The 26,153-nt window shown below is 38.1% G+C and overlaps 1 protein-coding gene across 1 annotated transcript; it reads right to left on the reverse strand.

The window, feature by feature from the left end:
- Positions 1 to 582: 582 nt before the first annotated feature.
- Positions 583 to 25,738, reverse strand: tgm3l.3.L (transglutaminase 3 like, gene 3 L homeolog). The gene is made up of 13 exons (XM_041576937.1): positions 25,699 to 25,738; positions 16,279 to 16,452; positions 15,622 to 15,870; positions 15,415 to 15,533; positions 13,290 to 13,418; positions 12,378 to 12,555; positions 11,116 to 11,251; positions 10,525 to 10,628; positions 8,569 to 8,811; positions 5,021 to 5,314; positions 3,581 to 3,741; positions 2,243 to 2,376; positions 583 to 1,359 (listed from the first exon to the last, which is right to left on the reverse strand). The coding sequence occupies exons 1-13, from the start codon at positions 25,703 to 25,705 to the stop codon at positions 1,179 to 1,181; spliced, it is 2,109 nt and encodes a 702-aa protein (XP_041432871.1). The 5' UTR covers positions 25,706 to 25,738; the 3' UTR covers positions 583 to 1,178.
- Between the last annotated feature and the right edge of the window lie 415 nt (positions 25,739 to 26,153).

Raw genomic sequence — 26,153 nt, forward strand, 5'->3', positions numbered from 1 at the left:
CTACAATACAGGGTCAAGCTTTGTTACTGTAATTCCCCCCCCCCCCCATGAGTCACAATAAGAACAGGCAGTAGGTGTGTCATTTTTTAAGAATCTCTAAAATATTTTCTCCTAAGGGTCCAAGGGTTGCTTTAGGGTTCTTTAGCAATGCAAAATCTGTGGTTCAGAATACACCCCTAATAGTTTCCCATCTTGTCTTATGCTGATTCACATCACATGAACTCTGTGCTGCTGTCTGTTACCCAAGTTTAGGCCCAAATCACAAATTACTGTATATATAGAATATAAAAGTCACAATGCAATTCGAATTTACTTTTAAAGTTTGCATAGAAACCAGAAACTGTTAATTAGCCCCGTAGCATCAGATTACATGACAGACAAAGGTTCTCAACAGCAGCCCAGAGCACACTGAGCATGTGCAGTGCCACTGACACTCAAAAAAGATAAACTAGCAAGATGGTGAGCTCCTGTGGACATCTTTGAATCGTGGGATCATTACCGGGGAACTATAGTGTTTATTTTCAATCTATTTGGGTGAGCAGATTCTTGCCCAACTCGGATCCGCTAACTCACAACCCAACCCAGTCAATGGCCCTGTCCCAGTTACTTGAACCTACCTGAAACTTTAACCCGACTTGGAATCCATGCAAACCGGAAGTGACATCACATAGTGGGCAGACATGACATCACTCCGGAAGAGGATCAGCTAGGTCAGGGGAAAAAAGTTACTTTTAATTTTGGGAGGTGGGAGCAATAAAAGCCTGCAATCGGCCCGGGTACAGAAGCAGGGTACTGACAGACCACCTGCTTGTTCAGTGAATTGTGTTCTTTCTGCCCAAAACCTGACCACTTGTGGGTATTCTGCAGGTACCCTCATGTACCTGACCCGATATAGGACCCTTATGTCAGTATATTCTAAAGCCTACATGCATGAGTTGTCTTATATTCCAAGAGGCTATTGGGAATTAATTTTGCGTAGTGGTAGTTACTAAACTAGAATGGTGGTAGAGGCTGTTGGAATTCCGTAGTTGTACACAGGTGAAAGTAGGAGTTTGGGACAGTAAGAGTATTGCAGTAACTAATAAAGCGACATATGAGAGACAACAAAGTACATTTGGTTCACTTGACGTAAAAGATCATTTAAAATCAATAACGTAAATATACTTTTAAGGGAGGTTTCAAGTAGGTACGGGACTGCCAAAGACTTCCTGACTGTCAGTTATGAGGATTTTACTAGATCCTTTCATGCTTTGTATCTTGTCGCAGGAAAAGTTCACAAGCAATGTCCGAACGCCTGTCTTTGTAGGGGTGATCACAAAATTATTATCACTTGATTGTCCAGGTTTCAGTGATGGGACCCTGGAAATAGAAGCATTTGATAGTATTGGCAACATATCATTATGTTCAGCTGTACTGTATGTAGAATTTTGCAAAACATTTAAATTGTCAGAAAATCTCATTGCCATTTGGTGGCGATGGGACCTTTTATCCAGAATGCTCAGATAAGGGGTCTTTCTGTATTTTGTTTCTCCATACCTTAAGGGTAGGACTCCACTAGCGATTTTGTCGCAATCCGACGCAGAAAACGCAAGCGAATTGTCGCATGTGACAAAAATAAGGATTGTCGCATGGTGTCGCATTGTTGATCCGACGCGATCCGACTGTCGGATGCAGACGCTGCGTGCTGCAGCATTTTGTCGCAGTGCGTCGGATTGCGACAAAATCACTCGTGGAGTCCTACCCCAAGTCTACCTAAAAAACACTGACATTTTAATTAAACAATAATTATTATTATATTAATGAATTGCCATCAATAAGGATTAATTATATGTTAGTTGGGATCAAGTGCAAGCTACTGTTTTATTATTATAGTGAGAAAGGAAATAATTTTTAAAAAAATGTAATTATTTGATTAAAATATAATTAATGGGAGATGGCCTTTCCGTAATTCAGATCTTTACAAATAAAGGGTTTTCGGATAACAGATCCCATACCTGTACTGACAAATTCCTATCAAAATTGATGGGAACGTATCTTTAATAATGCTATTATTCTTTCTACGGAAAGAATATCATTTCCTTTTAAAAGATAAAATATTTAAACAGTATAGTAGAGATAGAGATAAACACCAGTCATATATACAGTATTGTGTGTGTGAGCATTTTTGGATACTTTAAGAGCATTGTCACCATTATTTCCCTATATATATACTCCATTGCATTAAACATTTTGAGGCACTTACTCTTTCTGGAGTATTTTGTCAGTAAGACCATATCCTTCAACCCATAAAATGCAGGAGTTCATGGTTTCGGACAAAGGGTTGGCAATCACAATATTTGCATTGAATTCTTGGTTTATGGTGGCCTTTTCAGGAAGCTAAAATAAAATATACAGATATATATTTTAAACATATCCCTGATTGTCATGAAAATAGACATGAGTATTTACTAGGGGCATTTATTTTTCTGAATGCCGAACAGTTTCAAGATTTATATTTAATGCTTTATGATTCTTGCATACATAGGAATCACCTATTATAATTGCATTAATGGTGGATGTTATTTCCCTTTTTAAAATCATTCCTCTTTTATATCCATGCTGGGTAATTTTTCCGTAGTTTTCAAGATTTTATAAAACTGATGAAGGTCCCTGCGGGGGATCGAAACATTGAGCAAAATAAACCTTTGAAAGATTGATTCAGCAAGTCCTATGAGTGGCATTCACCCAGGTGAAACAACTGTTTTGTCTGTGGTGTGCACCTCTCTCTCTCTCTCTCTCTTTGCCTGGCATAATTTCTGCACCCAATAGTGCTGTGCCTAGTGACACAGGGTACAAAAGGACCCCTTGACTTGAACTACTGCCTGTTAGGAGATGGCAGTAACTCCAGCACCCCAACAGCAGCGCCCAATTCGACACAGAAGGCACCTAGTGCAACTATACGGGTGTACAAAGCCTATTTTGATGCAAGTATGTTTAATGAAAGTGTTTTCACTGCGGGGAGAAGCACAAGTTGCTTACTGCACTCAGGGCCGGATTTACATAGCGGAAGCCCCTAGGCCCACTGCCATTTGTCGCCCCTGTCCCCTCCCCTTTATTTGTGCAAATTTTCATGGAGATTGTATCTCGTGTGCATCCCCAGTGTTTTTGAACCAATGTGGGTGTGGTTGGGCAGCATGCCGCCCCCCTAAAATCCTGCCGCCCTAGGCCCGGGCCTAGGTGGCCTTCCCACAAATCCAGGCCTGAGTGCACTTGTGGACATAAATTCACTTGTGTTGGGACTGAAACATTGCACTCACAGTGAGATGGTGAACTAAAATAACTTGTTATTGACGAATATTGGAGTCCTGGTCTCCCTAATTTGTGATCAAGAGTTGTGCTGTATTCTCAGCTGCAAAAATACAGCATTTTTGGCATAATAAAGTGGCGCCCCTGGACATTGGATGCTGGCAATAAAATTGTATCGGTTAAAATTTAAAATGGTCAGTGGTCAATATCAGTTTGAGGAATCTGAACACTACAGTTTTGTTTGTTGATTAGATTGACTGTTATACAGATCAAGTTAAAATGTCACACTCTTTACCGTCATGCTAACTGGGGGCATAACCAATGAGACATTCCTTTCCACCAAAATCCTTTCTTCTGTCCCCTCTACCACACATAGGGCGGTCATGCGTATCACACCATTGTCGATCAGGAGCTTCCCATACTGCCCATAAGTGATTGGAACTGAAAAGCGTTTTTCTATAAAAAGAATTGAGATACAGGATTAAAACATTTTAATGTATATGCATTCTACTGAGTGCAGCTAGTGTTTTAGGACAGCTAGCACTATAGGCTGTAAGAAGGTGAAATATATTTTTATTCCAATGTAAATAGTTGGGCAATATGTTAGCCATCCAGCAAGTGGCTCCCTTCAGGAGCCTATAAAATGGACCTCTTTTGGCCTAAGAAGAACTGATGGCAGTACAGACAACTGGGTTAGTAGAAGGAAAAGGGAGGGGGCACTTGCCTAGGACCAGTGTCAAACTGGGACACCAGGGGCCCACCCAAAAACCTTAGACCAGGAGCCCACCGAAAAAACATTAGACCAGGGGCCCACTCTCAGTACTATTATTCTTCCTCTCCTCACCCAATTTCTATTCTTCTAGGGGTATATTTATCAAAGAGTGAAGTTAAGTTCCGCCACTAGAGTGAAATTCCGCCACTTTCCATTCATTTCTATGGGATTTTTAAAGGCGTATTTATCAAAGGGTGAACTTTCACTTCACCCATTGATAAATATGCCTTTCAAAATCCCATAGAAATTAATTGTTAGCTGCGGAATTTCACTTTAGTGGCGGAACTTCACTCTTTGATAAATTTACCCCCATGTCTCTTGTCTTTACATACTATAATCTATTATTCCATTTATTTAGCCTCTTTGTTCTCATATAAATAGGGAATGGCCATGACATAGGCCAAATGTTTAGTAGCATGAGGGCCACTGACACCTGGGCCCACCGGGACTTTTCCTGGTATTCCAGTGGGCCAGTCGGACACTGGCTAGGACTAGGGTAAGTAGAAGTTCAATGGGTCAGAAACACCCAAGAGGTGGTTAGATATCTGTTCAAGTGGCAAGGGCAGCCTATGACCCTGACAAGCATGTAGAGATTGGGGTTAGCACCCTGGGCAATTGTGCTCCAGATAGCGACGGAGCGTTCAGGTGTTAGTTAGGTTAGTAGGAAACCTATAGGGCATAGTGAGACAGCTGGGAGAAGTTTGTATACTGTATGTAGACAATGCAGAGAATTGAAGGGATAAGCAGACGAGTACCTTTCCATGGGATGGTAGTACTGGAGGCTTTGTGAGAGAAGGAGAGTGAACACTTTGAAAGGAAGTGAGACTTCTGATATAGATTAGTAGGAAACCTATAGCTGTTCAGGTAGCAAGGGCAGACTATGACCCTGAGAAACATGAGTCAAGGGACTATTGCCAGCTTCATGATGATACCAACAGTTTACAATGCCTTGCCTGGACATACCTAAATCAGGATCTAGGATGAGAGACTTTTCATCTGTCCAGATCGTATGTCTGTGTCTTCCAGTGTAGAGAATTGCTGAAGCGTTTATGTACACACTTACTTTAATACTCTTAGTGGTCAGGTTTTTAAGGTTTAGTATAAAATTAATATCCTGGCCAAAGGTAGAGGTTTGGTCCACTGTACATCGTCCAGATAATATCTTTTCCCCTTGTGGCTTTTCCCTGGTTCTTCCCATGAAGGGAGCTATGGTCAGTTTCAGAGCCTTTTCAAAGATTTGTATTTCCTTTTCAGATCCTGATGGGAAAGCAGCTGTAGTTAATGTGCAAGACCAATAACTTTTGACGCTAAACATCATAGAACCCTAATATTATAAAGACATTAGATTATAGATGCAATTTCACTGAAATAGGATATTTATACCTGTTGTTTTCAGGTGTTGTCTTATTAAAAAGGTTGTTCACCTTCAAATTAACTTTTAGGGGGTTATTTACTAAGCTCCGAAAACCCGAAATTCCCCGAAATCCGAAAAACTAGTGATTTTTTTTTATAAAATCTGACTTTTAAAAAAATCACTAATTTTTCAGAATTTATTAAACCCCGAGACCAGAATATAAAAACTCGGCATCTCAAACCTGTCGAGGTTGCATAAAAGTCAATGGGAACAGTCCCATTGATTTTTGGTTGTGTCTGGGGTTTCGGGCAATTTCACGATGTTTTCGGAGCTTTCTGGTAAAACTCTGAAAAATTCTGAGATTTCTGGGAAAATTCACAAAAAATCTTGAAAATCTGAGCTTTTCCCGCAAAGCAAATTTTCGCTAAAATGTAATAATTAATAAGCGTTAAAAACCCGAGCGGGTTAGATCGGAGTTTGTAGCAGCCGATATTGAGATAAATTCGGACCTTGATAAATAAACCCCTTAGTGTGATGTAGACATTGATATTCTAAGATAATTTGCAATTGATCTTCAATTTCTTTTATGGTTTTCCAGTTATTTAGCATTTTGTTTAGCAGCTCTCCTGTTTGGTGTTTCAGCAGCTATGTGGTTGGTAGGGTTTTATTTTCTCCAACAACCAGAATAAGACTGCAATAAGCAAAAAAAAAAAAGTAACTAACGTTGAACTTGTAGCCTCAAAGTCAAATTTTTTTGGCACTCATGGTCAGTGTCCCCCATTTGAAAGCTGTCAAGAGAGGAAGACTAAAAAATTGAAAATGATTCAAAAAATTAAAACCAATTGAAATAGGACATTCTATAGCATACTTAAAGTTAACTTAAAGGCGAATCACCCATTTAAAGTATTATAAGTATTAAAAAGATTTAAATTGTGTACTATAGAAAGGAACATTCTAAAAGAAACCATTATTGTCTTTTTTTGTATTGTGCTTATTAATTGAACTTTTTTTTCAGTCCTGTGGTTCAGAATTAATTTTGTTTTAATATACCCTACCAACCAGGCAGTTGTTTGACTGACTGGTAAACAGAAGAAGGACTGCATACGAATGTGTAAAAAAACAACATAAATATATATTAATTACAGGTATGACACCTGTTATCCAGAATGCTCAGGACCTGGGGCTTTCAAGATAATGGATCTTTCTGTAATTTGGATCATACCTTAAGTCTAGTAGAGAATCTTGTAAACATTAAATAAACACAATAGGCTGGTTTTGCTTCCAACAAAGATTAATTATATCTTAGTTGGGATCAAGTACAAGGTACTTATTATTACAGAAAAAAAGGAAATCATTTTTAAAAAATTGGATAAAATGGAGTCTATGGGAAGATGGCCTTTCCATAATTCAGAGCTTTCTGGATAACGGGTTTCCGGGTAATGAATCCTATACCTGTATATCTAAAAATAATAGGACTCATTTATAAACGAAAGTGCAATGTAGAAAACACAAAAAATGGACACAAATTGCCATGGTTTCCCTACAATTGTGCCATGTGTCAGTTTTTATAATAAAATAGTAAGTAAATAAATGCCTCAAACTATATATCTTAATAATTTTTTAAGAACTGATTCCATTAGCATTTGATTGACCCGATGCTAGTTAGAGGTGGCCTTGCACACTACCTGAGAACTTGGAATTACCACCAGGATGTTGGTAGTTCCAGAATTCACTAACGTCAGATGTGAGCAGACTGGACATGCTTATTGTCACGGGCTGCAAGTTGATAGGAGCATTTATTGGTACAAACACCTTTGTAAATGGCATCAGTATGTGCTCAACTTTGCGTCTAGCAGTTTTCACATTGAACCTATGTTAAATGAGTCATTTTGCCCCCATATGTAATAAAAGGCATTCATTTTGATGCAGATGCAGCATTAACCATATAACCATATAACCATATATTAACCAATAAGGTGTTTGCTCATAAATGTGTGATCCCTACATGCTCCCTACTTTTTGGTTGATATGGGTTACTGCCCCTAGGCAAACTAGCACCTTTTATTACATAATTCCAATGGTATAATTCACTAGGCATCCCTGACTAGCAATCAGATTGCATTTTAGATTTCAGGTTTTCAGGTGTCACAATTTAAAGTCAAACTTAACAAAATATAAAAAAGTAGACCAATCTACATACTACATTATGCTAAAATGATCTCCAAGATTTTACTTTTCCCTTAATTCAACCATTGATAGTACTAAATTTAAGGGCTTCCTTTCCTTTTACACATTTAATGAGCAGACAAGATTAAAACAGCACATTGTGTGGATTTCTTTTAGTTGCTGTTTTGCCACTTGTCAGGTAGGATGTGTCCTGGGAATTCCCTTAGACTCCATTCTAATTAAACCATTCATTTTTTTTAAAAATTTCCTTTTACTCAAAAACAGTAGCTTGTACTTGATCCCAACTAAGATATAATTAATCCTTATTGGAGTCAAAACATTCCTGTTTGGTTTATTTAATGTTTAAATGATGTTTAGCAGACTTAGGGTATGGAAACCAAAATTATGGAAATATGGAGGAAGCAGGACAGCAGTATTACGCTGCAAAGATCATTTATTCATAGTGCAACCACTACATGTTTCTGGCTTGCCCTGTCAATAAATTCAATTTTGCAGAATAATACTGCTGTCCTGCTTCCACCATCTTCTTCATATTACTATTGTATTTTTGGTGCTTTGGACAGGAGCACTGGAGGCAATCTTGCCTTGCTATACCTGCTGATGCTGAATGCTTAATAATATTGATACAAATTATGGAAAGATCCAGGGTCAGACTGGAGGGCCCACCGGGCTGATGTCCAGGGTCCCCCTCCAGATCCATCTGCCCCCCCCACCGCACTGCCGTCATGTGCGCAGGCGTCCACGCGCGCTGTGTTTTCCGTGCAGCAGGACGGAGCCTGTAAATTTCACATCTGGGTGCGGATCTGGGCTGGCTGGGCCCAAAAGAGCCAGGGGCCTACCAGGTTTTTTCCCGGTGTCCCGCCAGCCCAGTCCAAACCCAGGAAAGATCCCTTATCCTGAATACCCCAGGTCCTGAGAATTTTGGATAACGGGTTCTATACCTGTATAGAATGAAAATGAATTTGGCTACCTGTGGCATATTTGTAATTATGTGTGACGTCCATTCTGTCGTTACTCCCTACAGCCTTTGTACTGATAAATTTGCCAGTCTCTTTGCGGTTGTTGGAAACCTGTTTCTTTGTCCCATTAATGTAGTGGATCCAGCAGGCAACATCGGCATTGACTGATGCAAACATGTATTTTACATCATAGTTGAGATTGATATCCCCTTCTTTGATGGCAGTTAGAGGAGCTGGGCCACATTGATACATTCCTGGCACATCAAAAAAAAAAAAAGATGTATAAAAAAAATTAAAAAAATTATATACTAATATATATAAGTAACTAATAACAGAGAACAGAATTTAAAAAATGGGTATAAAATTATAAATATAGATATATATAGAAATAGAAAACAAAATAATTGCTATCCATGTATATTTTACAACGAAAGACTGACTGGATAGAGACTAAATTTAAATTATAAACTAATAAGATCTGAAGTCTTGAGTACAATTGTCTGAATAGTGAACTGGAAGTCACTTCCGATTTTGATCACAAATGATGATACAATATTGCGATCTCTAAAGCATTTGCTACAATGACTCCATATTTAGATATATACTGTAGAGATCACAGGCGGTATGTCTAGGCAATTAGCGGATAAAGGTTCTACGCTCTTGTACCTGAGAAGCGCAGAGTGAGCGCCGTACGAAGCCAATTGAGGAGCTGTGTGTTAGGTAAAGATTTTTTGCAGATAGTTTTTAATTAATTTTCATGTATGTGGTTTTTTGAACACTTGGTGGATGATGTAAGAGGTGATTTTCACGACAATTGGTGGTGTGGGTGTTAAATGAGTATCTCACTTCCGTTTTACTATCCTGAAGACGTCGCGTTGATATATCTTAATGAGTGATTAAAATAAAATATGCAAATTTACTCTAAGGCTGATGTGAGCGATTCGCCATGAGTGCTTTCTAATTGGTAATTTTATATATATATATATATATATATATATATATATATATATATATATATATATATATATATATATATATATATATATATACACACATCACCAAAAAATAATGCACCAAACAGGACTTTACATAGGGGCAGATTTATCAAGGGTCGATGTGAATTAGAGAGAATTTTCAAAGTAAAAAAATTAGAAATTCGAAGTAATTTTTTGGATACTTCGACCATCAAATAGGATACTACGACTTCAACTTCAAATTCGATTCGAAGTTAAATAATTTGAATATTCGACCATTCGATAATCAAAGTACTGTCTCTTTAAAAAAAACTTCGACTTCAATACTTCGCCAAATTAAACCTGCCGAAGTGCTATGTTAGCCTATGGGGACCTTCTACAGCATTTTTCTAAGTTTTTTGAAGTCGAAGTAATATCGTACGATAAAATCATTCAAATCGTTCAATTCAAAGGATTTAATCATTTGAACAAACGATTTTACTTCGACCGCAGAATACCCAAATTTGATGAAAAAAGTTTGAATTCGATATTCGAATTTGAAGTATTTCAATTGGATGGTCGAATTTCCAAGTATTTTTTACTTCGAAATTCGACCCTTGATAAAACTGCACCATAGTGTCAAAAAATCTAAAATTTATTTTCAACGTTTCGGCTCTACTTCTTGAGCTGTCTTCAGGAATTCCTGAAGACGGCTCAAGAAGTAGAGCCGAAACGTTGAAAATACATTTTTGATTTTTTGACACTATGTTAAGTCCTGTTTGGTGCGGTTTCTTTTTTAATTATAAATATTATTGTTTTGAACCAGCACACAGGCATTTGTAGGCACATTTGCCGAGTGCACCGGTCCTAGATTGACTGATATATACACACACACACACACACACAGTATCTCATGGATATATCCCATATTAATCATGGATACATTTCAGGATCCAATTGTCAACATAGACAGACTGTACATATCACTCTATTGAATATGTTGTATTCCTTTACCGTCGCTCCTTTTAAGGGGAGTTGAATCTATCACCTGCCACCCATTATACAATTTCCCTACATCTCTGCGTTTGAAATAGGCCTCATTCCAAACATGGAAATTCCTGTAGAAAAGGAGAAATCTTTTAGATAAGGGTTCCATGTGTAGAGATTCAGCACATTAGAATTATGTGAGAGAGTAAAGGGGATCATTAAAAGTTATTAGTTCTAGAGAACTACAGTACATATAGTAAACTGTCACTGCCACAAATTACAAATAATAGATGATAGATTGATTAGATGCCCTTTTTAAAATAATGAGTTTGGAAATGAAAGGGCAAGATAGAAGAAAGTAGGGTAAAAGAAAAAGGCTGAAATTAGAAGGTGTTGCTTATATGACTTATGCAGCACATTTACTAGTTTGTCCAGAAAAGGGAGTAACATTTTTTCTAGGGGAGCATCAGCTCAATTTCCACATTTCTATTGACCCCTAGTATAGGCAAAAGTTATGTTAGTGGGGTGCAATTATTAAATGTCATTTGTTGTCTTTTTTATTTTACCCAAATTAAGTTACTCCAGCATTGTGACTTTTGATAAGAAACAATCCTTTACCAGAGCTGGTCCTCTTGATCATTTTGTCTACTTCCTTGGCTTTTGTATTGTAAATCAATGAACAGATTCCCATTCTTGTCTTGGCCTGAGTTGAAGTGTGTGACGACCCTGGTTGGAATCCCCAAGCTTCGTAGTACTAGCATAGGAAAGCACATATGAGTAACCTACTATTGGCATCTACATGCTATGGCTTTCAATAAATAGCCAACTTTATCCTTTACAATCCACAAATTGTACAGCTATTACTGAAAAACCATTGATGTTCCTGGCAAACCAGTAAAGAGTTAAGTGATAGAGAGCCAGTGTGGTCTCCTGGGATAACATACTTGCTCAATTTAAATTCCCCAATAATACCATCTTACCTAGTTCATTTGAGTTTAAAAAAAGACCATAGTCCATCAAGTTCAACTCTTCCAAATGACCCCCAGTGCACACATTGTATATACACATACCTATACAGATCTAAACACTTGCATATAAAACTATGTAGGGGGCTGGTAGATATTTCCCATTTTTCATTGTGCAGTTCCCTAATGTTTGGCCACTACGAGGTCCCATAGTTTATAAAGGATATAGTCTCATTTTCCTTGGTCAAATCATAACCTCTAGAGTTCCCTAATTTAACCACAAATTGACAGTGTGTAAAGATATATATTTAGAAACCACGTGGTTCAAAGGGATTTTTGCTGGAAATACCCTGATAAGGGGATGGGAGTCAAGAGTAGAAAGTGCAGGATCTAGTGAGTAGTGAGCTATCTTCTGTTATAGGTCTCTGTAGGACAGACAGTTAGCTCATGTCTGTTTAGCAGAGCAGTTTTGAGCTCCACTAAGGAGAGTTAAAGGGCTAAGTCCCTGGTGGCATTGTTGCCTAGAATAGTGAACCAGTTTGTGGGCCTTATATTATAGGCCAGATAGTTCTACCAGTGTTTCACTCAGAAGAGTTCCTAGAGAAGAGAATATAACATGACCTATAATATTGACATTTGTGTGCCTCTGTGATCTCCTTTATGGATTGTTCTCAATAAACAAATTCTGGTTAAGTTATAAGAACCACTGGCACCCACTTTTGTGAAATACTGAGAGATTACACTTTAACATATACCCTGCCTCCAATACAAGTGAGGACTCACTCCTGGGACAGAGAGTTTGATCTGGGCAAATATTTGTAAAGCTCATGGTAATTCGGTTTTACTGGTAGTCTCGTTTACCATATAGTTACAACAATATATTCCAAGACCTGTAATAAAATAGAAAATTCTCACCTGTGCAAAGCACTCCTGCATATACCCAGCACTGACCATACTTTACAGGTTTGAATTTACTGTAATACCAGCTTTTCAGAATGTTGATACTGCCATTCCAACTGAATGGGCTCACCCCGTTCTTATAGTCATCACTCCAGTTCTCCTCCAGGACACCATCGTCATCCTTACTATTCAACTAGCAAAAAAAAAAAAAAAATGCAACAAATGGTTTTGATGATATTGTGCTAAAATAGTTCTGAATAAAATCATATATATAATCCAGATAAAATAGAATTAAAAGATGAAGAATCATGTACAGAAAAGGAATTGTTTACAAAGAAGAGTGCACTGTGCAAAATAGCCATATGCCATTTCGGGGGACAGAGACCTGTGACTAGCCCCTAGACCATACACGGGCAGATTTAAGCTGCCAATTCGGGTCATTTAGACAGATTCGCATCTTGACCATACACGGGCAGATTTAAGATGCCAATTCAGGTCATTTAGACAGATTCGGCAGTTTATATGCTCGTGTATGGGGCTTTCTGGCAGTCCTCCCTGACCGATAACTCGCCAAGAATCTGCCAGATATCGATTGGGCTGGTTTGATTTTATGCTGACATCGAGGACCACATAGACTAGTTGATGCGTCCCGTTGGCGCCAATTCCCTTCATTGTAATCTGATCGTTTGGCCCTATGGGTGAACGATCAGACTAGCTCGATTTCACCCTTTGGTGGGAATATCACTAAAAGATCCTCTAGTTTAGCAACCTTGCCAAACAAGTGGATCTTAAAGTGTATGGCCACCTATAGGCACATAAACCTAAGTCCCATAACTTTGCACATTATTTGGACGTGCAGGTTAGGTAGCAGCAGGAGAAATAAGTTAGTCTTTTCAGCTCCTCTGTAAAATGAATACCTCAACTCACCATAGCACTGAGAACTCTGCACACGTAGAGTGGGTCATTCCTCTTTGACACATCCAGCGCAGGGTCTCTTTTATAGCTTGAGCTTCGGTCAAGTATAATCAAGCAAATATCAAGTATGTCTTTTTCAAACTACAGTTTGGAGAAGAGAGAGAGACTTGAGTGTCTTAAAATACATGAGGGATTCCTCAACAATAATACAATCAATCATACAGGCCATGTGGTTGCAACCCAGCTAATTGTCTAGGTGCAGTCATCAAATCTAATTACAAGAGACACTACTTACTAAAGATGAAAATAGAACATAATTTTGTGTGAAATAGAATTGCATATATACAGATCATGCCACTATAATTTATCTAGCGTTTAATTAGTATTTTGAGGCTCCTGCATCAGCCTGGTATTTGATTTAGGAACATAGTTCAATACATGCCCCAACATCTTTGCTACAGATTTGCATTCATGACTATGAGAGGAGGCAGCCATATTTCTTGCCTCAACGGAGGTCTGTGTGAAGTATGTTGGTAATTTCAGAGATGATCTGTGAATGATTATTTTTATACTAAATAATTATGTGCTATTGAGTCAAGTCAAGAATATATGCAGAGTAATAATGACCACAATAAGCCACAACCTTATACTTTATGATAAGGGCTCATGTGTGGTCGAGTTAAAATGCATGCAAATTATTACGTTTAATGAGGTTATTTATTAAACATGCTGCTTGTGTTTATATAGCTGCACCTGCCCCCACTGTGGAGTCAAGTACAAGTGAATCTAATGACTCTGGGCAAAATTAAATCTACTGGCACTTTGAATATGGCAGCAATGTCATGGTTCCTTGGGGTGTTGCTTGAATAGGCACATACTTCACCCAAAAAACATATGCTAATGCTGTTTTAATTCATTAAGTGATGCTATCCCCACTACCAAAATTTTAACTGCAACTTGCACCCAATTTGAGTAAAATTCAAGTGCTATTGTCTTGTATTGTACCCAGCTCCCCACATGACCATGATGACACTGCAATAGTGGCGGAAAAGCTGCATTATCAGTAAAAAAAACATGGTGATATGGATCTGTAATTAACCCCTTAAATGTTTAAGGTGCCTTAAAGGAGAACTAAAGCTTAACTAAAGAAGTAGCTAGAAATGTTATACATTATGTTCTGGGCTTCTGTACCAGCACAAGGCAACGACAGCTCTTTAGAAGTATAGATCTGTGCCCCCAAAGATGCCCCCAGTATCTCCCCGTCTTCTTTTCTGCTAAATTTACTGCACGTGCTCTGGGCTGCTGTGATTTACTGAGCTTATGGTCCGATTAACAATATACTAAATATATAGAATATCAATGCCACAATATAAGGCATTATAGCTCAGAAACCAGCACAATCAGCATCAGAATTTAATAATCATCCCTGTAGCATCAGCTTTGATTACAGGCCAACCTTATTTTCTGCTTGATGATTTTCGGCGACCGCTAAGCTTAGCTTCAGAGCCCACTGAGCATGTGCTAGTCACTGACACTCCTAAAAATATCCAAGATGTGACAATTTTGAAGGCCTGGATGATTACTAATATAAAGATGCTGAACCTTTAGGCTGGTTCCATATGTTTAATATATAAAATAAGACATTTCTAGCCATATTAATTTTTAGTGTTTAGTTCTTCTTTAAATAAAAAAATTGACTGAAAAATGGGACACACGGTGCAAAGGGCACAAACAGGTTCATGTATTGTATTTTGCCAACAATGCACTTTTCCACAGTCACACAGTACTATGTTTGCTAGTCTGGTATAGATACAACAATCTGCTTTCAATCATGCATGGTGTGCTGGCAATTCTATATAAGGGGTAACACATGGGTGTCGCCTTATACACCCCTAACCTGCATGTCATTAATAGGTATGGGGCATATGGCACATCTTACAGATTCTGTTCTGCACACATGAACTAACAATGGAGTAAGAGGTGCAAGCTAAAGAGCACACATTGCACTGGACTTCTGCTGCAAATTCAAAGTGATTAGAACTTATTGATGGTAAATTAGACCTTTTAACTTAGCAGTCTTAATATATGTTTTGTAGAACAGAATCTTTTACTCTTTGCACAATATTTATAAAGGCACCTGATTATATTCCCAGTTAATAGATGTAATGTCTTCATCACTTCCTTGGAAGATAACTCCCTGTTCATTAATAACGTATTCCTGTCGCTGATCCTCTTCAGCCATGAACACCGCATCCCCTGAAATATTTAAGGAGAAGTAAAGTGATATTGCATATATCATCCAGCTTCACCTTAACATATTTGTTTCATGATTGTGGGACTCTACCTTGTAACCATGGATTGAAGAGAAGATTAAATGCCCCAATTGACTGTGGAGGTTGCTTGCTTGATCCCCGGCCTAGAATGGCTACGCTTAGAAAATAGCGCCCAATCACAGCATCCGGATGACTGTTGATGGTCACTGTTATTGACGTTGACTTTAGGCCTGTCAAAATGGCTCCCCACGATTGTTGAATTTCGGCCCTAAACAATGGGAACACAACTTTTGTTTTCGAAGTCTCAGATGGGGATGGACCTTTTTTGAGAGATAAGAAAACCATCTTGTAACATGTTATGATGATGCTACAATATTATGCATTAACAATAGCACTGGGCTGTTATTTATGGAGCATTTTTAGGCCCAAATCAATATTGTCATAGGGCAGGTGGTAAGAACACATCCCTGTTGTGGGCTGCAGCTCCCTAACTTGTGTGCCAAAATGATGTGCAAGTTAGGGGACAGGCATAATTGATTACTACATGTTTCACCCTGCCCATCCCTCTTGGATAGAGTGCTACCTAATGTAGGTGAACATCTATTCAAGGGCTAGCTTCAAGTCTCTGTGCTCTGAAACAAAATACAGGGGGCCTTCAGTATGCAAAGGGGTTGACTGCATTTTGCACACTATGTTCTGCATTGTAAGTGACTATTGGTAGGCGTTACCTGTTTCAATGGTAAAAAAAATATTTTCCTCTGGTTGTAGAGGTCTGTTGAGGATGAGTGTGAGCTTGAAAGGTTGTCCTCTCCTGAGCACCAGATCATCACTCTCATAGACATCTGTATGATGGGCCTTTTCATTGACTGTATAATACCAGTCACAGGCGATGACCTGCGGGTCTAAAAAAAAGTTTTTTTGAGAACATTTTTCTTCTCTTGTGTTACAACCCATAAATGTTGCTTCTCTAAAAATGAACTATACTGGTAGCAAAACTGCTAGAAGTAAAATATAGTACCACAGGCGAGAAAGTGTCCATCAATCTTAGGTGAACCGCGATAAGAATATATCATATGGCTTAGGAACCAAATTACCCTTTAACTTAATGGTTTGGGGAGGGTTCTCCAAACAGCAATATGTTGCTCCAAGTGGCCTCAAAGAAGGTGCTTATTTTTGAATTCTTGGCTTGAAGACAAGGTTTACTTGCATAAAAACTAGGTGTACTGCCAAACAGAACATCCTATAGTCCACCAGCCATATTAGAGGCACCAAATAGCCAACCACATCCCTTATTTGGAACCCTCCCGGAACTAATTTCATGCTTGTGTTGCTCCCTGACTCTTTTTACATTTTTACATTTGAATGTGGTTCACAAGTATAAAAAGTTGGGGACCTCCAATCTAGAGAATAGAAGAGGAAAGAGCTGAACAGTATAGAAAACAAGGCATCACCACCGATGTGCTTTCAGAGACTGGTAGGGCACTGAAATCTCCCTTCTCCTCTTGCACTTGGTTTCAAATCAAATGAATGTGAAACACACTATGCCAGACCCTAGTGATAAAAATAATAAATATTTGAATCCACAAACCATGTGTAGTGTTGTTAGTTGCTCAATCCAACCGTGATCTGGTTTCGCCACTTCCAGAAGAACGTATCATATGGGAAAAAAGGTTCACTGGAGAGCAGTCTTTTCAAGTGATTTATTTAAGTTGCAGAGCACAGACCCTAGTGACTCTAAACAGGGCTGCTCAGGAATACTGGTGAGCCCTCCCAAACCAACCTAATTAATGTTATTAGAAAAGAGGTGTGGAATGGAAAAACACTTCAGTTCTCCCAGCAAGGATTATGGTGGGTCTGAAATAACACAGCACTATTTAAGCTTCTGTAACAATTGAAATGGGATTTGGTTATGTGACGACAGTATCCAGAAACTAGATTTTAGCTTATAAAGCTAACCGTATATACTCAAGTATCAGCCGAGTTTTCCAGCCCCCAAAATAGGCTGAAAAACTCTACATCAGCTTATACTCGGGTCAAACGGAAAAACGGTCACCGGCGTCTAAGAATAGTCGCCGGCGTCTAAGAATAGTCGCCGGCGTCTAAGAATAGTCACCGGCGTCCAAGAATAGTCGCTGGCATCCAAGAATAGTCTCCAAGAATATTCGCCGGCATCCAAGAATGGTCGTCGGCATCCAAAAATGAGACGCCGGCAACTCCAATGGGAGCAGAAACCCTCAATTTTTTGATTGAAACTTACCAGAAGCTGCTGCCTTTCTCACCCTTGGCTTATACTCGAGTCAATAAGCTTTCCCAGTTTTTGGAGGTAAAATTAGGTACCTCGGCTTATACTCGGGACGGCTTATACTCGAGTATATACGTATTTTAAACATGTCTTGAAAAAATGTTGAAAACGCTGGCCTATTAATGCATGCATAGTGATCAGGTTCTATGGTTTCCACCAACACTCAAAACATGCAGACAGGTTAAGTGACTCTTGGTAAATTTGTGTGAACATGATAGGGAATCTATTGGCATTATATAAATAATTGTTACTAATAATGCAATCTGAAGGACTGAGAGGTTGCATGTGATTGAATGACAGGGCAATATTCATTAAAACAACTGGAATGAATTTGTGACCAATGACTGTGATACCAGTATTCATAAGCACAAAATGCTGCCCTGCCCTATAGCCTGTGTTGTGACATATTGTACTTTATATAGAATAAGCTTTTAGCAATGGTAATATAATGTGTATTAATAAGGTGATACAGCAATATTTGCGTGAGTCAACACATACCTCCTGGAGTAATATTTGTGACACTGGGGAAAAAACATTTTGACCAGCAGAAAACAACTTTTAATGCTTATAGGGAGGTCCATAGTTGAACTAAACTTGAAAACTTTAAAATTTTATATGAATTCTCTATTATAGTGGTTTTACCGTTTGCTGGCTCTTTGAGAAGCATTTTGAGTTTTTTTAGATTTCCTTTAATAAGTTAAAGGGGAATAAATTCTATGATCTATAGCCCTCATGGTGTTACTCATCTGTTAATTCATCAGGGATATTTCATATTCTATTTTCAACCTTACTGTTTACCTATTGTAAAAATGTTGTTAATTAGAGACTGATTTATAAATAGTAATTTGCTTATTCCATGATGAGTCAGAGATTTTGGTATGTGCAAATGCTTGGCTGAGTTGTTTGTCCCATAAAAAAGTTAGTTTGCGAGAGCACACTAATAAACTATTTACATTTACAAAATATTTTAAGAAAAAACAACTAAACCTGTTTATGAATTTTTAGGCCTTAAAATTATAGTTACACAGTTAACTTGACTTGAAAGTTCAACCATTCCATATATAAACAATATATATTTATGTGCAAAAATACTCAAGTCCTTCATATTTAAGGATACCTCCAACACACTACCATGTATTGTACTCAAATTCATCTTTTTTCTACTGAATTGTATAACCTTGCATGTATGAACATTGAACCTAATCTGCCCAGTTTTTCAATCAAGTCAAATCGCTCTGCAAAGTGGCAACATCTACAATGTAGTATCATTGGCAAAAATAGAGACAGTACTTGAGACAGTAGCTACAATGCCCACAGGGTCATTAATAAGGACATGGACAGACCCCTGTGGTACTCCATTAACATATTGGTCCAATTAGAAAATGTTCCTAAGCACTTTTGAGCAGGGCCCTCTTTACTGCTTAATGAGGTTTTTTAACCTCACATCCACTGCCACCCCAATGTCTAGACTTCTGCTCATGTTCTCATAGAAAGCAATTAAATATGTCTAGCAAACTCTCTTGTGCATTAAACCATGCTGACACAAACTCCTAATACTATTTTATCCCTTATTATGCCTACAGTTTTCAGACTGAGAGACAGATCTTTATTTTGAATAATGGCACCACATTAGCAATTAACCAATCTATTGGCACCATGACAGACCTCAAAGAATCCTGGAAACTTAAGTAAAGTGGTTTGGCACAAAGCTAAGCTATATTAGTACCCTGGGGTCAATAGTCCTAGTGCCTGTGCTTTCCTTGGCAGAAGATTCTCTGGAAAGAGTTTTACATGTAGTTTAGTGCTTATGCACCATTTTAAAGCCCAATTGAATGAGCTTGCATCAAAAAGGGGGGTATTTTTTTAGCTATGATATTTCTGTTACAGTGAGTTTTCATTTAACTGATTGACATTTGGTGACTATAAAATGTGTTGTACACTGTTGTCTTACTATATCACATACTTTGTTTTCTCCTCTCATTTTATGGTTTGTTATTTTTAAACAGACATCTTGTTTTCTGATATCTAGTGTAACTTGGGGCTTATCAACCTGATTGGTAACAGTTCCCCACCCAGTAATTCTTTAGTAGTCAAAGTAGGTGAATACAGAGAAAAACATTGCAAAGGAAGCATAATTAACTTTAATAGAGTAGAAAGTTATATAGCTAAAATACCAGTAAAGTTTTTCCCCTTTGGGTTTGACTAATTGAAATATTAAGGGCTGAATGTGTACCTATTTCCCTACTTGATACACCACAGAGCTACAAAACCTAAGTATACATGTGACAGTTGCCAGTGCTTAAAGGGATATTGTCATGGAAAGTAGAGCAGGTTAGAGCAGACCCACACCATCAATAACCCTTTGAAGAGTGCAGTCTGGTGCTCAGTAATGGAGGATTCAGCAGCCTCCTGTATAGCGTTTTGAACAGAGATCCTCAAGGCATTTGCTTGCAGGGAAACCCTTGCTTTTAGTATCTGTGCGGAAGTGCAACATTTCGGGCCATGCCCCTTTGTCAACCATACGGAACCCGTGATACAAAAAATATATATATGGTAATCAATTAAGAACATTTAAATACATTGAGCAACAACTCAATGTACAGTGATATTGGCAATACAGTCAACCCACCACCACGGAAGGAATGATTCAAAAAATAATTGTGATGCATTTTAGTCTGTTCAAAACAGGGCCGAAACTAGAGGCAGGCAGATGAGGCAGCAATGATTAAGGGGTACTGGTCAGCTACCTCTTCTGCTTACCACTAGACTGGACGCACCTTCCACCAAGCTTGCACGCTCCACTACCAAGCACATATGTGCACAACGCCAATGTGCATGCGCACTAAAGCACGTGCAATGACACCGGAGCCACAGGAGAAGGAGCGGGGCAAGCTGGCTGGGTTGCCTCCGGCACCCGGCCGGCCTGGCTCGCCTCTGGTTCTAAATACTGACGTGAAAAAATATGTTTTTTTCAAAATGCATCAGTTAATAGTGCTGCTCCAGCAGACTTCTGCACTGAAATCCGTTTTTCAAAAGAGCAAACAGATTTTTTTTATATTTAATTTTGAAATCTGACATGGAAGCTATACATATCATCAGTTTTCCAGGTGCCCCCAGTCATGATACTTGTGCTATGATAAACTTCAGTCAATTTTTCTGCTGTACTGCAAGATGGAGTGACATCACCCCTCCCTCCCCCCCCCAGCAGCCAAACAAAAGAACAATGGGAAGGTAACCAGATAACAGCTCCCTGGTAGATCTCAGAACAGCCCCTCAATAGTAAACCCAAGTACCACTGTGACCCCATTTAGTTACATTCAGTAGGAGAAACAATAGCCTGTCAGAAAGCAGTTCCATAGTGCAGCACTGGCTCTTTCTGAAAGCACATGACCAGGCAAAATGACCTGAGATGGCTGCCTACACACCAATATTACAACTAAAAAAATATATACTTGTTGTGAATTACATTTTATATGGTAGTTATTTGCAGTGTAAACAGTGTAATTTAGCAATAAAAATTACACCATAAAATTTATGACAGAATCCCTTTAAAATGTGTGCTTATATCTATTTAGGAATCTCCCCATCAAAGTACCCCCAAGATTTTTTCCCCCATTACAAAATTTACTTAACAAATTTGTTCTTTTTAACAAGGCCCCTAGGTTTTCTTACAAAGTTCTGACACTACATGCCTCTAATCTGGGTTTTGGAGTACCAAACCTAGAACTATATTACAAAGCTACAGTCCTGGAACAGTCCAGAGGGATTTGGACAGGTGAGTTGAGCAAACAGTGGATTGAGTTGGAGCAGAGACACAACCCTAGTGTTCCTTATAAGAATCTACTAGAAACAAAACTAACATGGAAGACTAATACTAAAGTTTCAAATACAGTAATAGCTAATACTATAAAAACATGGCAAGAATTAGTTAAGAAGTGCTCAGATGAACCACTGGCATCTGAAGTCTCGGTTCCTTTAAATAACTTAATGTATGTAATGAAAAAAGTCTCTTTAGATAACTGGACTGAACTGGGACTTAGCTCAGTTGATAAATTATTCCAGGACTCGGAGCTTAGGCCTTTTGATGAACTTGTTCGGCAATATGGTCTACCTAGTTCAGATGTACATAAATACAACAAAATCCAAAAATACTTTAAAACGCACAATCCTATATCAATTAAACTTCCCCCTCAGATAAAAAAGTTATTATCACCTGAGAATTCACACCTGAAAGGTACTGCTCTCTTTTACCGAACATTACTAAATAATCCAAAAGGAATACCCCATAAGCAATTAGATAGATGGCAGGAATATCTTAAAGAAGATATAACACAAGAGGATTGGGAACTTGCTATGAGGACATTAAAAAGGTCGTCCCGCTGTGTCTCTCACCATGAGAATCTGCTTAAAATGTTATGGAGGTGGTATATGACCCCAGACAAGATCACCAGGTTTGACCCCAGTGCTTCCCCACTATGCTGGAGAGACTGTGGTATGGAAGGAACACTGGAACATGTGTTTTGGGAGTGTCCTAAGATTCAGGACATGTGGAAGGAAGTGGAGAACATACTAAAAAGACTTCCAGTTAACCTATCTCATATTCCTCCTCACATGGCTTTGTTACACCTGAAAGTCATTGACTTACCACCAAGAGAAAGATTTATTCATAACCATGTTTATGTCTCCACTAGAATCCTATTAGCAGAAAATTGGAAACTGAATTATATCCCAAAAATTGAGGAGATAATAAAAAGGGTAGAATTTAATCTTTCTGCAGAAAAGGCGTGGGCAACAAAAATTGGATCTCTAGATTCATTTATGGCTAAAATTAGAATGTGGTCATTGGTTTATCCTGAAACAAAATTATTCATAGATTTAATTGGTTAGTTGTTCTATCTACTATCCTCTTACATATGTATGCATGTATATTCGCCGACTCTGGATGATACTGCTAGAAAGAAGAAGATACTTTCTCACAATGGTTGTGTTATAAGTTACTAATGCAACAAATATGGTTTACAGCAAATTAAGTGTAGTTTTAGTGTAGTTTAGTTGTAGATGTAGTCCTTTTTTTTTTTTTTGTATTGTATGTCACTTTGGGTAATTCACAAAATAAGTATAAGAAAAAGCTCTGGTTCACTTAAAACTTAAATTTATTTCTCTGGAATACTTTATATAAGGATTGATACAAAGAAGGTGATACCGGAAATAGAGTGAAATGTATTCTGAGATGATACTTTAGCTTAAAGACTATTACAATGTTTTATTTTTGATTATTATATTCTACTTGGACTTCTTAGTTTTTATGGTTCGAAAAGGCCTGCAAGGAGACAATTTGCTTTATATAAACCTAGGCCTAGTTTCTTTCTTTATACAAGAAATACTGTATCTTTAACTATGTTATGTTAAAATGCCGTATATGTTATTAAGCATTTAAGTAAACAAGGCTATGTACATTATATATATATTGACTTTTATGCAAAGTCTGTGTTGTAAAATTTAAAAATTGCCCAATAAAAAACATTGAAATTAAAATGTGTGCTCAAGTTGCAGTGACACAATGAACCCGCCCCTCATAGTATGGCAATAGCAATTTTGATCATAGTCATTTTACAGCCACACCCCCCAAATTACCATACTCAAGAAACAAAAACATCTTAGTCAATAAATGGTAACACCATTCTTGTTATGCTTCATATCAACAGTTATAACTATTTGGCTGGCTCATGGTACAGGTATGGAACCTGTTATCTAGAATGCTCGGGACCTGGTCGTTTCTGGAAAATGGATCTTTCCGTAATTTGGAAAATCATGTAAACATTAAATAAACCCAACAGGCTGGTTTTGCTTCCAATTTATATCTTAGTTGGTATCAAAGACAAGATATTGTGTTATTATTACAGAGAAAAGGGAAATCATTTTTAAAAAATTGGATTATTTGAATACAATGGAATCCATGGGAGAGGGCCTTTCTGTACTTCAGAGATTTCTGGATAATGGACTTCGGGATAACAGATCCCGTACCTGTACACTTTTTACCTGAAATACTTTTGAGCAAGTAACATTAAAGTGAATGCTTTGAATCCAGAATTCTGGCATGACTATGAATAAACACAGATTTCCAAAATCATCAACAGATCAGATGTATTAAGCAACACAGTATTTTTTCCATTTTATTTCATGTGAAATAAAAGCCACAAAGCATGCTCACCTGCCGTAACCACTAACAAACCAAGATGCTTGTGATCAGTAAATACTACCTGGATGCTATAGGAAGCTAAACCTGTCTATAGTTGGGATATAATTATAAATTGTTTTGGCTGTACTTTAAAACCCAGCCTGCTCCTCTGTCTGCTGTAGTCTAGTACCTAAGAAACTTCAAATAAAGCAATCAAGTAGAATAGTATAATGCAGTACCAACACAACCATCCACCATCCTTGTCATCTCACCATGCACTATTTCTGTGCACAATTCTGCTTCCGAAACATGGAATCTTTGGGAGCAGTGGAGGAGTGTTCTTTCCACTCTGACCCACACCTCTAACCCTAACCCACATTGGTTGTCCAAATTACAACCCAAACCTGCCCAACCGTTGGTCAACCCGCCCAACCGGTGGTGAACCCACAGGTTACCACGGGTTTTGGGTCAACGCACACATCACTAAAACATATGTGAGTTACTATGCAGTGTTTTACTAGGATGCAATTTGCCTTGTTTTGTCCTCAAGTTGGATCTGCTTCAAATGTAATTGTGGTCTGTGCATATAAATTTGTGTAATTGCACTTGTGTTTTGGTGCTAATGCCCCTATGACCTAATTTCTGCTACTTGGTGTCAAAATTACATCTGCACATGATTTTAAGCCCAAGCTGCTGAGGATGCACACACTGGCGACAATACCAACTAGCAGTGGCTTTGGATGACATCAAGTTGCACAACGACTGCGTCCATTTTAGTGAGACAAAAAAGTGCACTCATAAAAGGGCCCTCAGTCTCTCTCAGGTGCTGAAGATAATGCTCTTGGAATCAAGAAACAATTAAATATGTGTAAACTAAATTTCATAAATATAGTATGCTAAATAAATGTTGGCTTGAAAGCAAATTCCATGATCACCAAGGATTGGATCAATATCATTTTTGGAGTAATCATATTTTTCTGATATTCAAAAAAACACTGGAACTATTGGCGATGTCTATTTATGGGGTCCATCCTTTGTCCATCTCATAACAACCCTCTTTAAAGAGTTGCCTACAGAATACAGTACATTGCTTCTCATGAGCTTGATGCTATAAAGACTTACTTATGCAGTTATAAATCGTATAGATTACTTTTATGGTACTGGTGCTCTATTTGGTACCCTTGCTGCTTGTAGAAGAGTATCAATACTGCAAACATGACTGCCTTGTGTGACAACTTGTGCTTGAAGTGAATTGTCCCCTAAACCTTTGTTGAGCTCTCAATAAAAGTCTCGAACTGTTGTGTGACTGCCATTTAGGATTATGGTTTTTATTACCCATAAGCGAATTCATAACCACATGCCAATGCTTTCATTCCCATACAGTACAGTTGCATGCCTTTGCATCCATTACCCATAATCCTCATGAGCATGAGCTTGCATTACCCACATATATACTGTGCAACAGATTTCATTTCCATACGCCCACCATACAACCATATGCCCTGGCTTGAGTTTCCCATATGTTTACTGTACATTGACTTGCATTGCCTTCATTACACATACTCTCACTGTAAACTGACTTTCCTCACTTCTATTAAATCCATATTATACCCAGTGTACATCCACCTTCTGTGGCTTTCATTACCCACACACTCAGTGAATACCAACCTGCCATTGCTTCCTATCTTGTTCCTGTGATTCAGAAAAGTCCTGTGAATGACAGTAACCAATATTTCATGTTCCATTTATAAGACTCATTTCATTTTCTCCTCCTATTTAGTTCAATTACAATTTAAATGAGTTGGGTGAGGCTAAATATACACACTTGCAATGTGCACTCATCTCATCTACAGAATATACAGCACAGAAAGCAGATATTGCTGAAGAAGGAAAGTCAGTGTCAAAATGTAAAGTTAAAGGGATTCTGTCATGATTTTATGGTGAAGTTTTATTTCTAAATTACACTGTTTACACTGCAAATAATGCACCCTACCATATAACATTTGATTCCTGAACCAACAAGTTTATTTTTTATTTGTAGTATTGGTGTGTAGACTCCATCTCAGGTCATTTTGCCTGGTCATGTGCTTTCAGAAAGAGCCAGCACTTTAGGATGGAACTGC

This window comes from Xenopus laevis, chromosome 9_10L, assembly GCF_017654675.1.
Source record: "Xenopus laevis strain J_2021 chromosome 9_10L, Xenopus_laevis_v10.1, whole genome shotgun sequence".
Classification (NCBI taxonomy): domain Eukaryota; kingdom Metazoa; phylum Chordata; class Amphibia; order Anura; family Pipidae; genus Xenopus; species Xenopus laevis.

What these genes read in the sequence shown, in the direction of transcription:
- tgm3l.3.L (XM_041576937.1), bottom strand. An exon ending in TTAACTGGGAATATAATCAG is followed by an intron (nt 13,419 to 15,414) that starts GTGCCTTTATAA and finishes TCCAAACTGTAG; the next exon opens with TTTGAAAAAGACATACTTGA. An exon ending in GATCAAGAGGACCAGCTCTG is followed by an intron (nt 10,629 to 11,115) that starts GTAAAGGATTGT and finishes CCTTTTCTACAG; the next exon opens with GAATTTCCATGTTTGGAATG.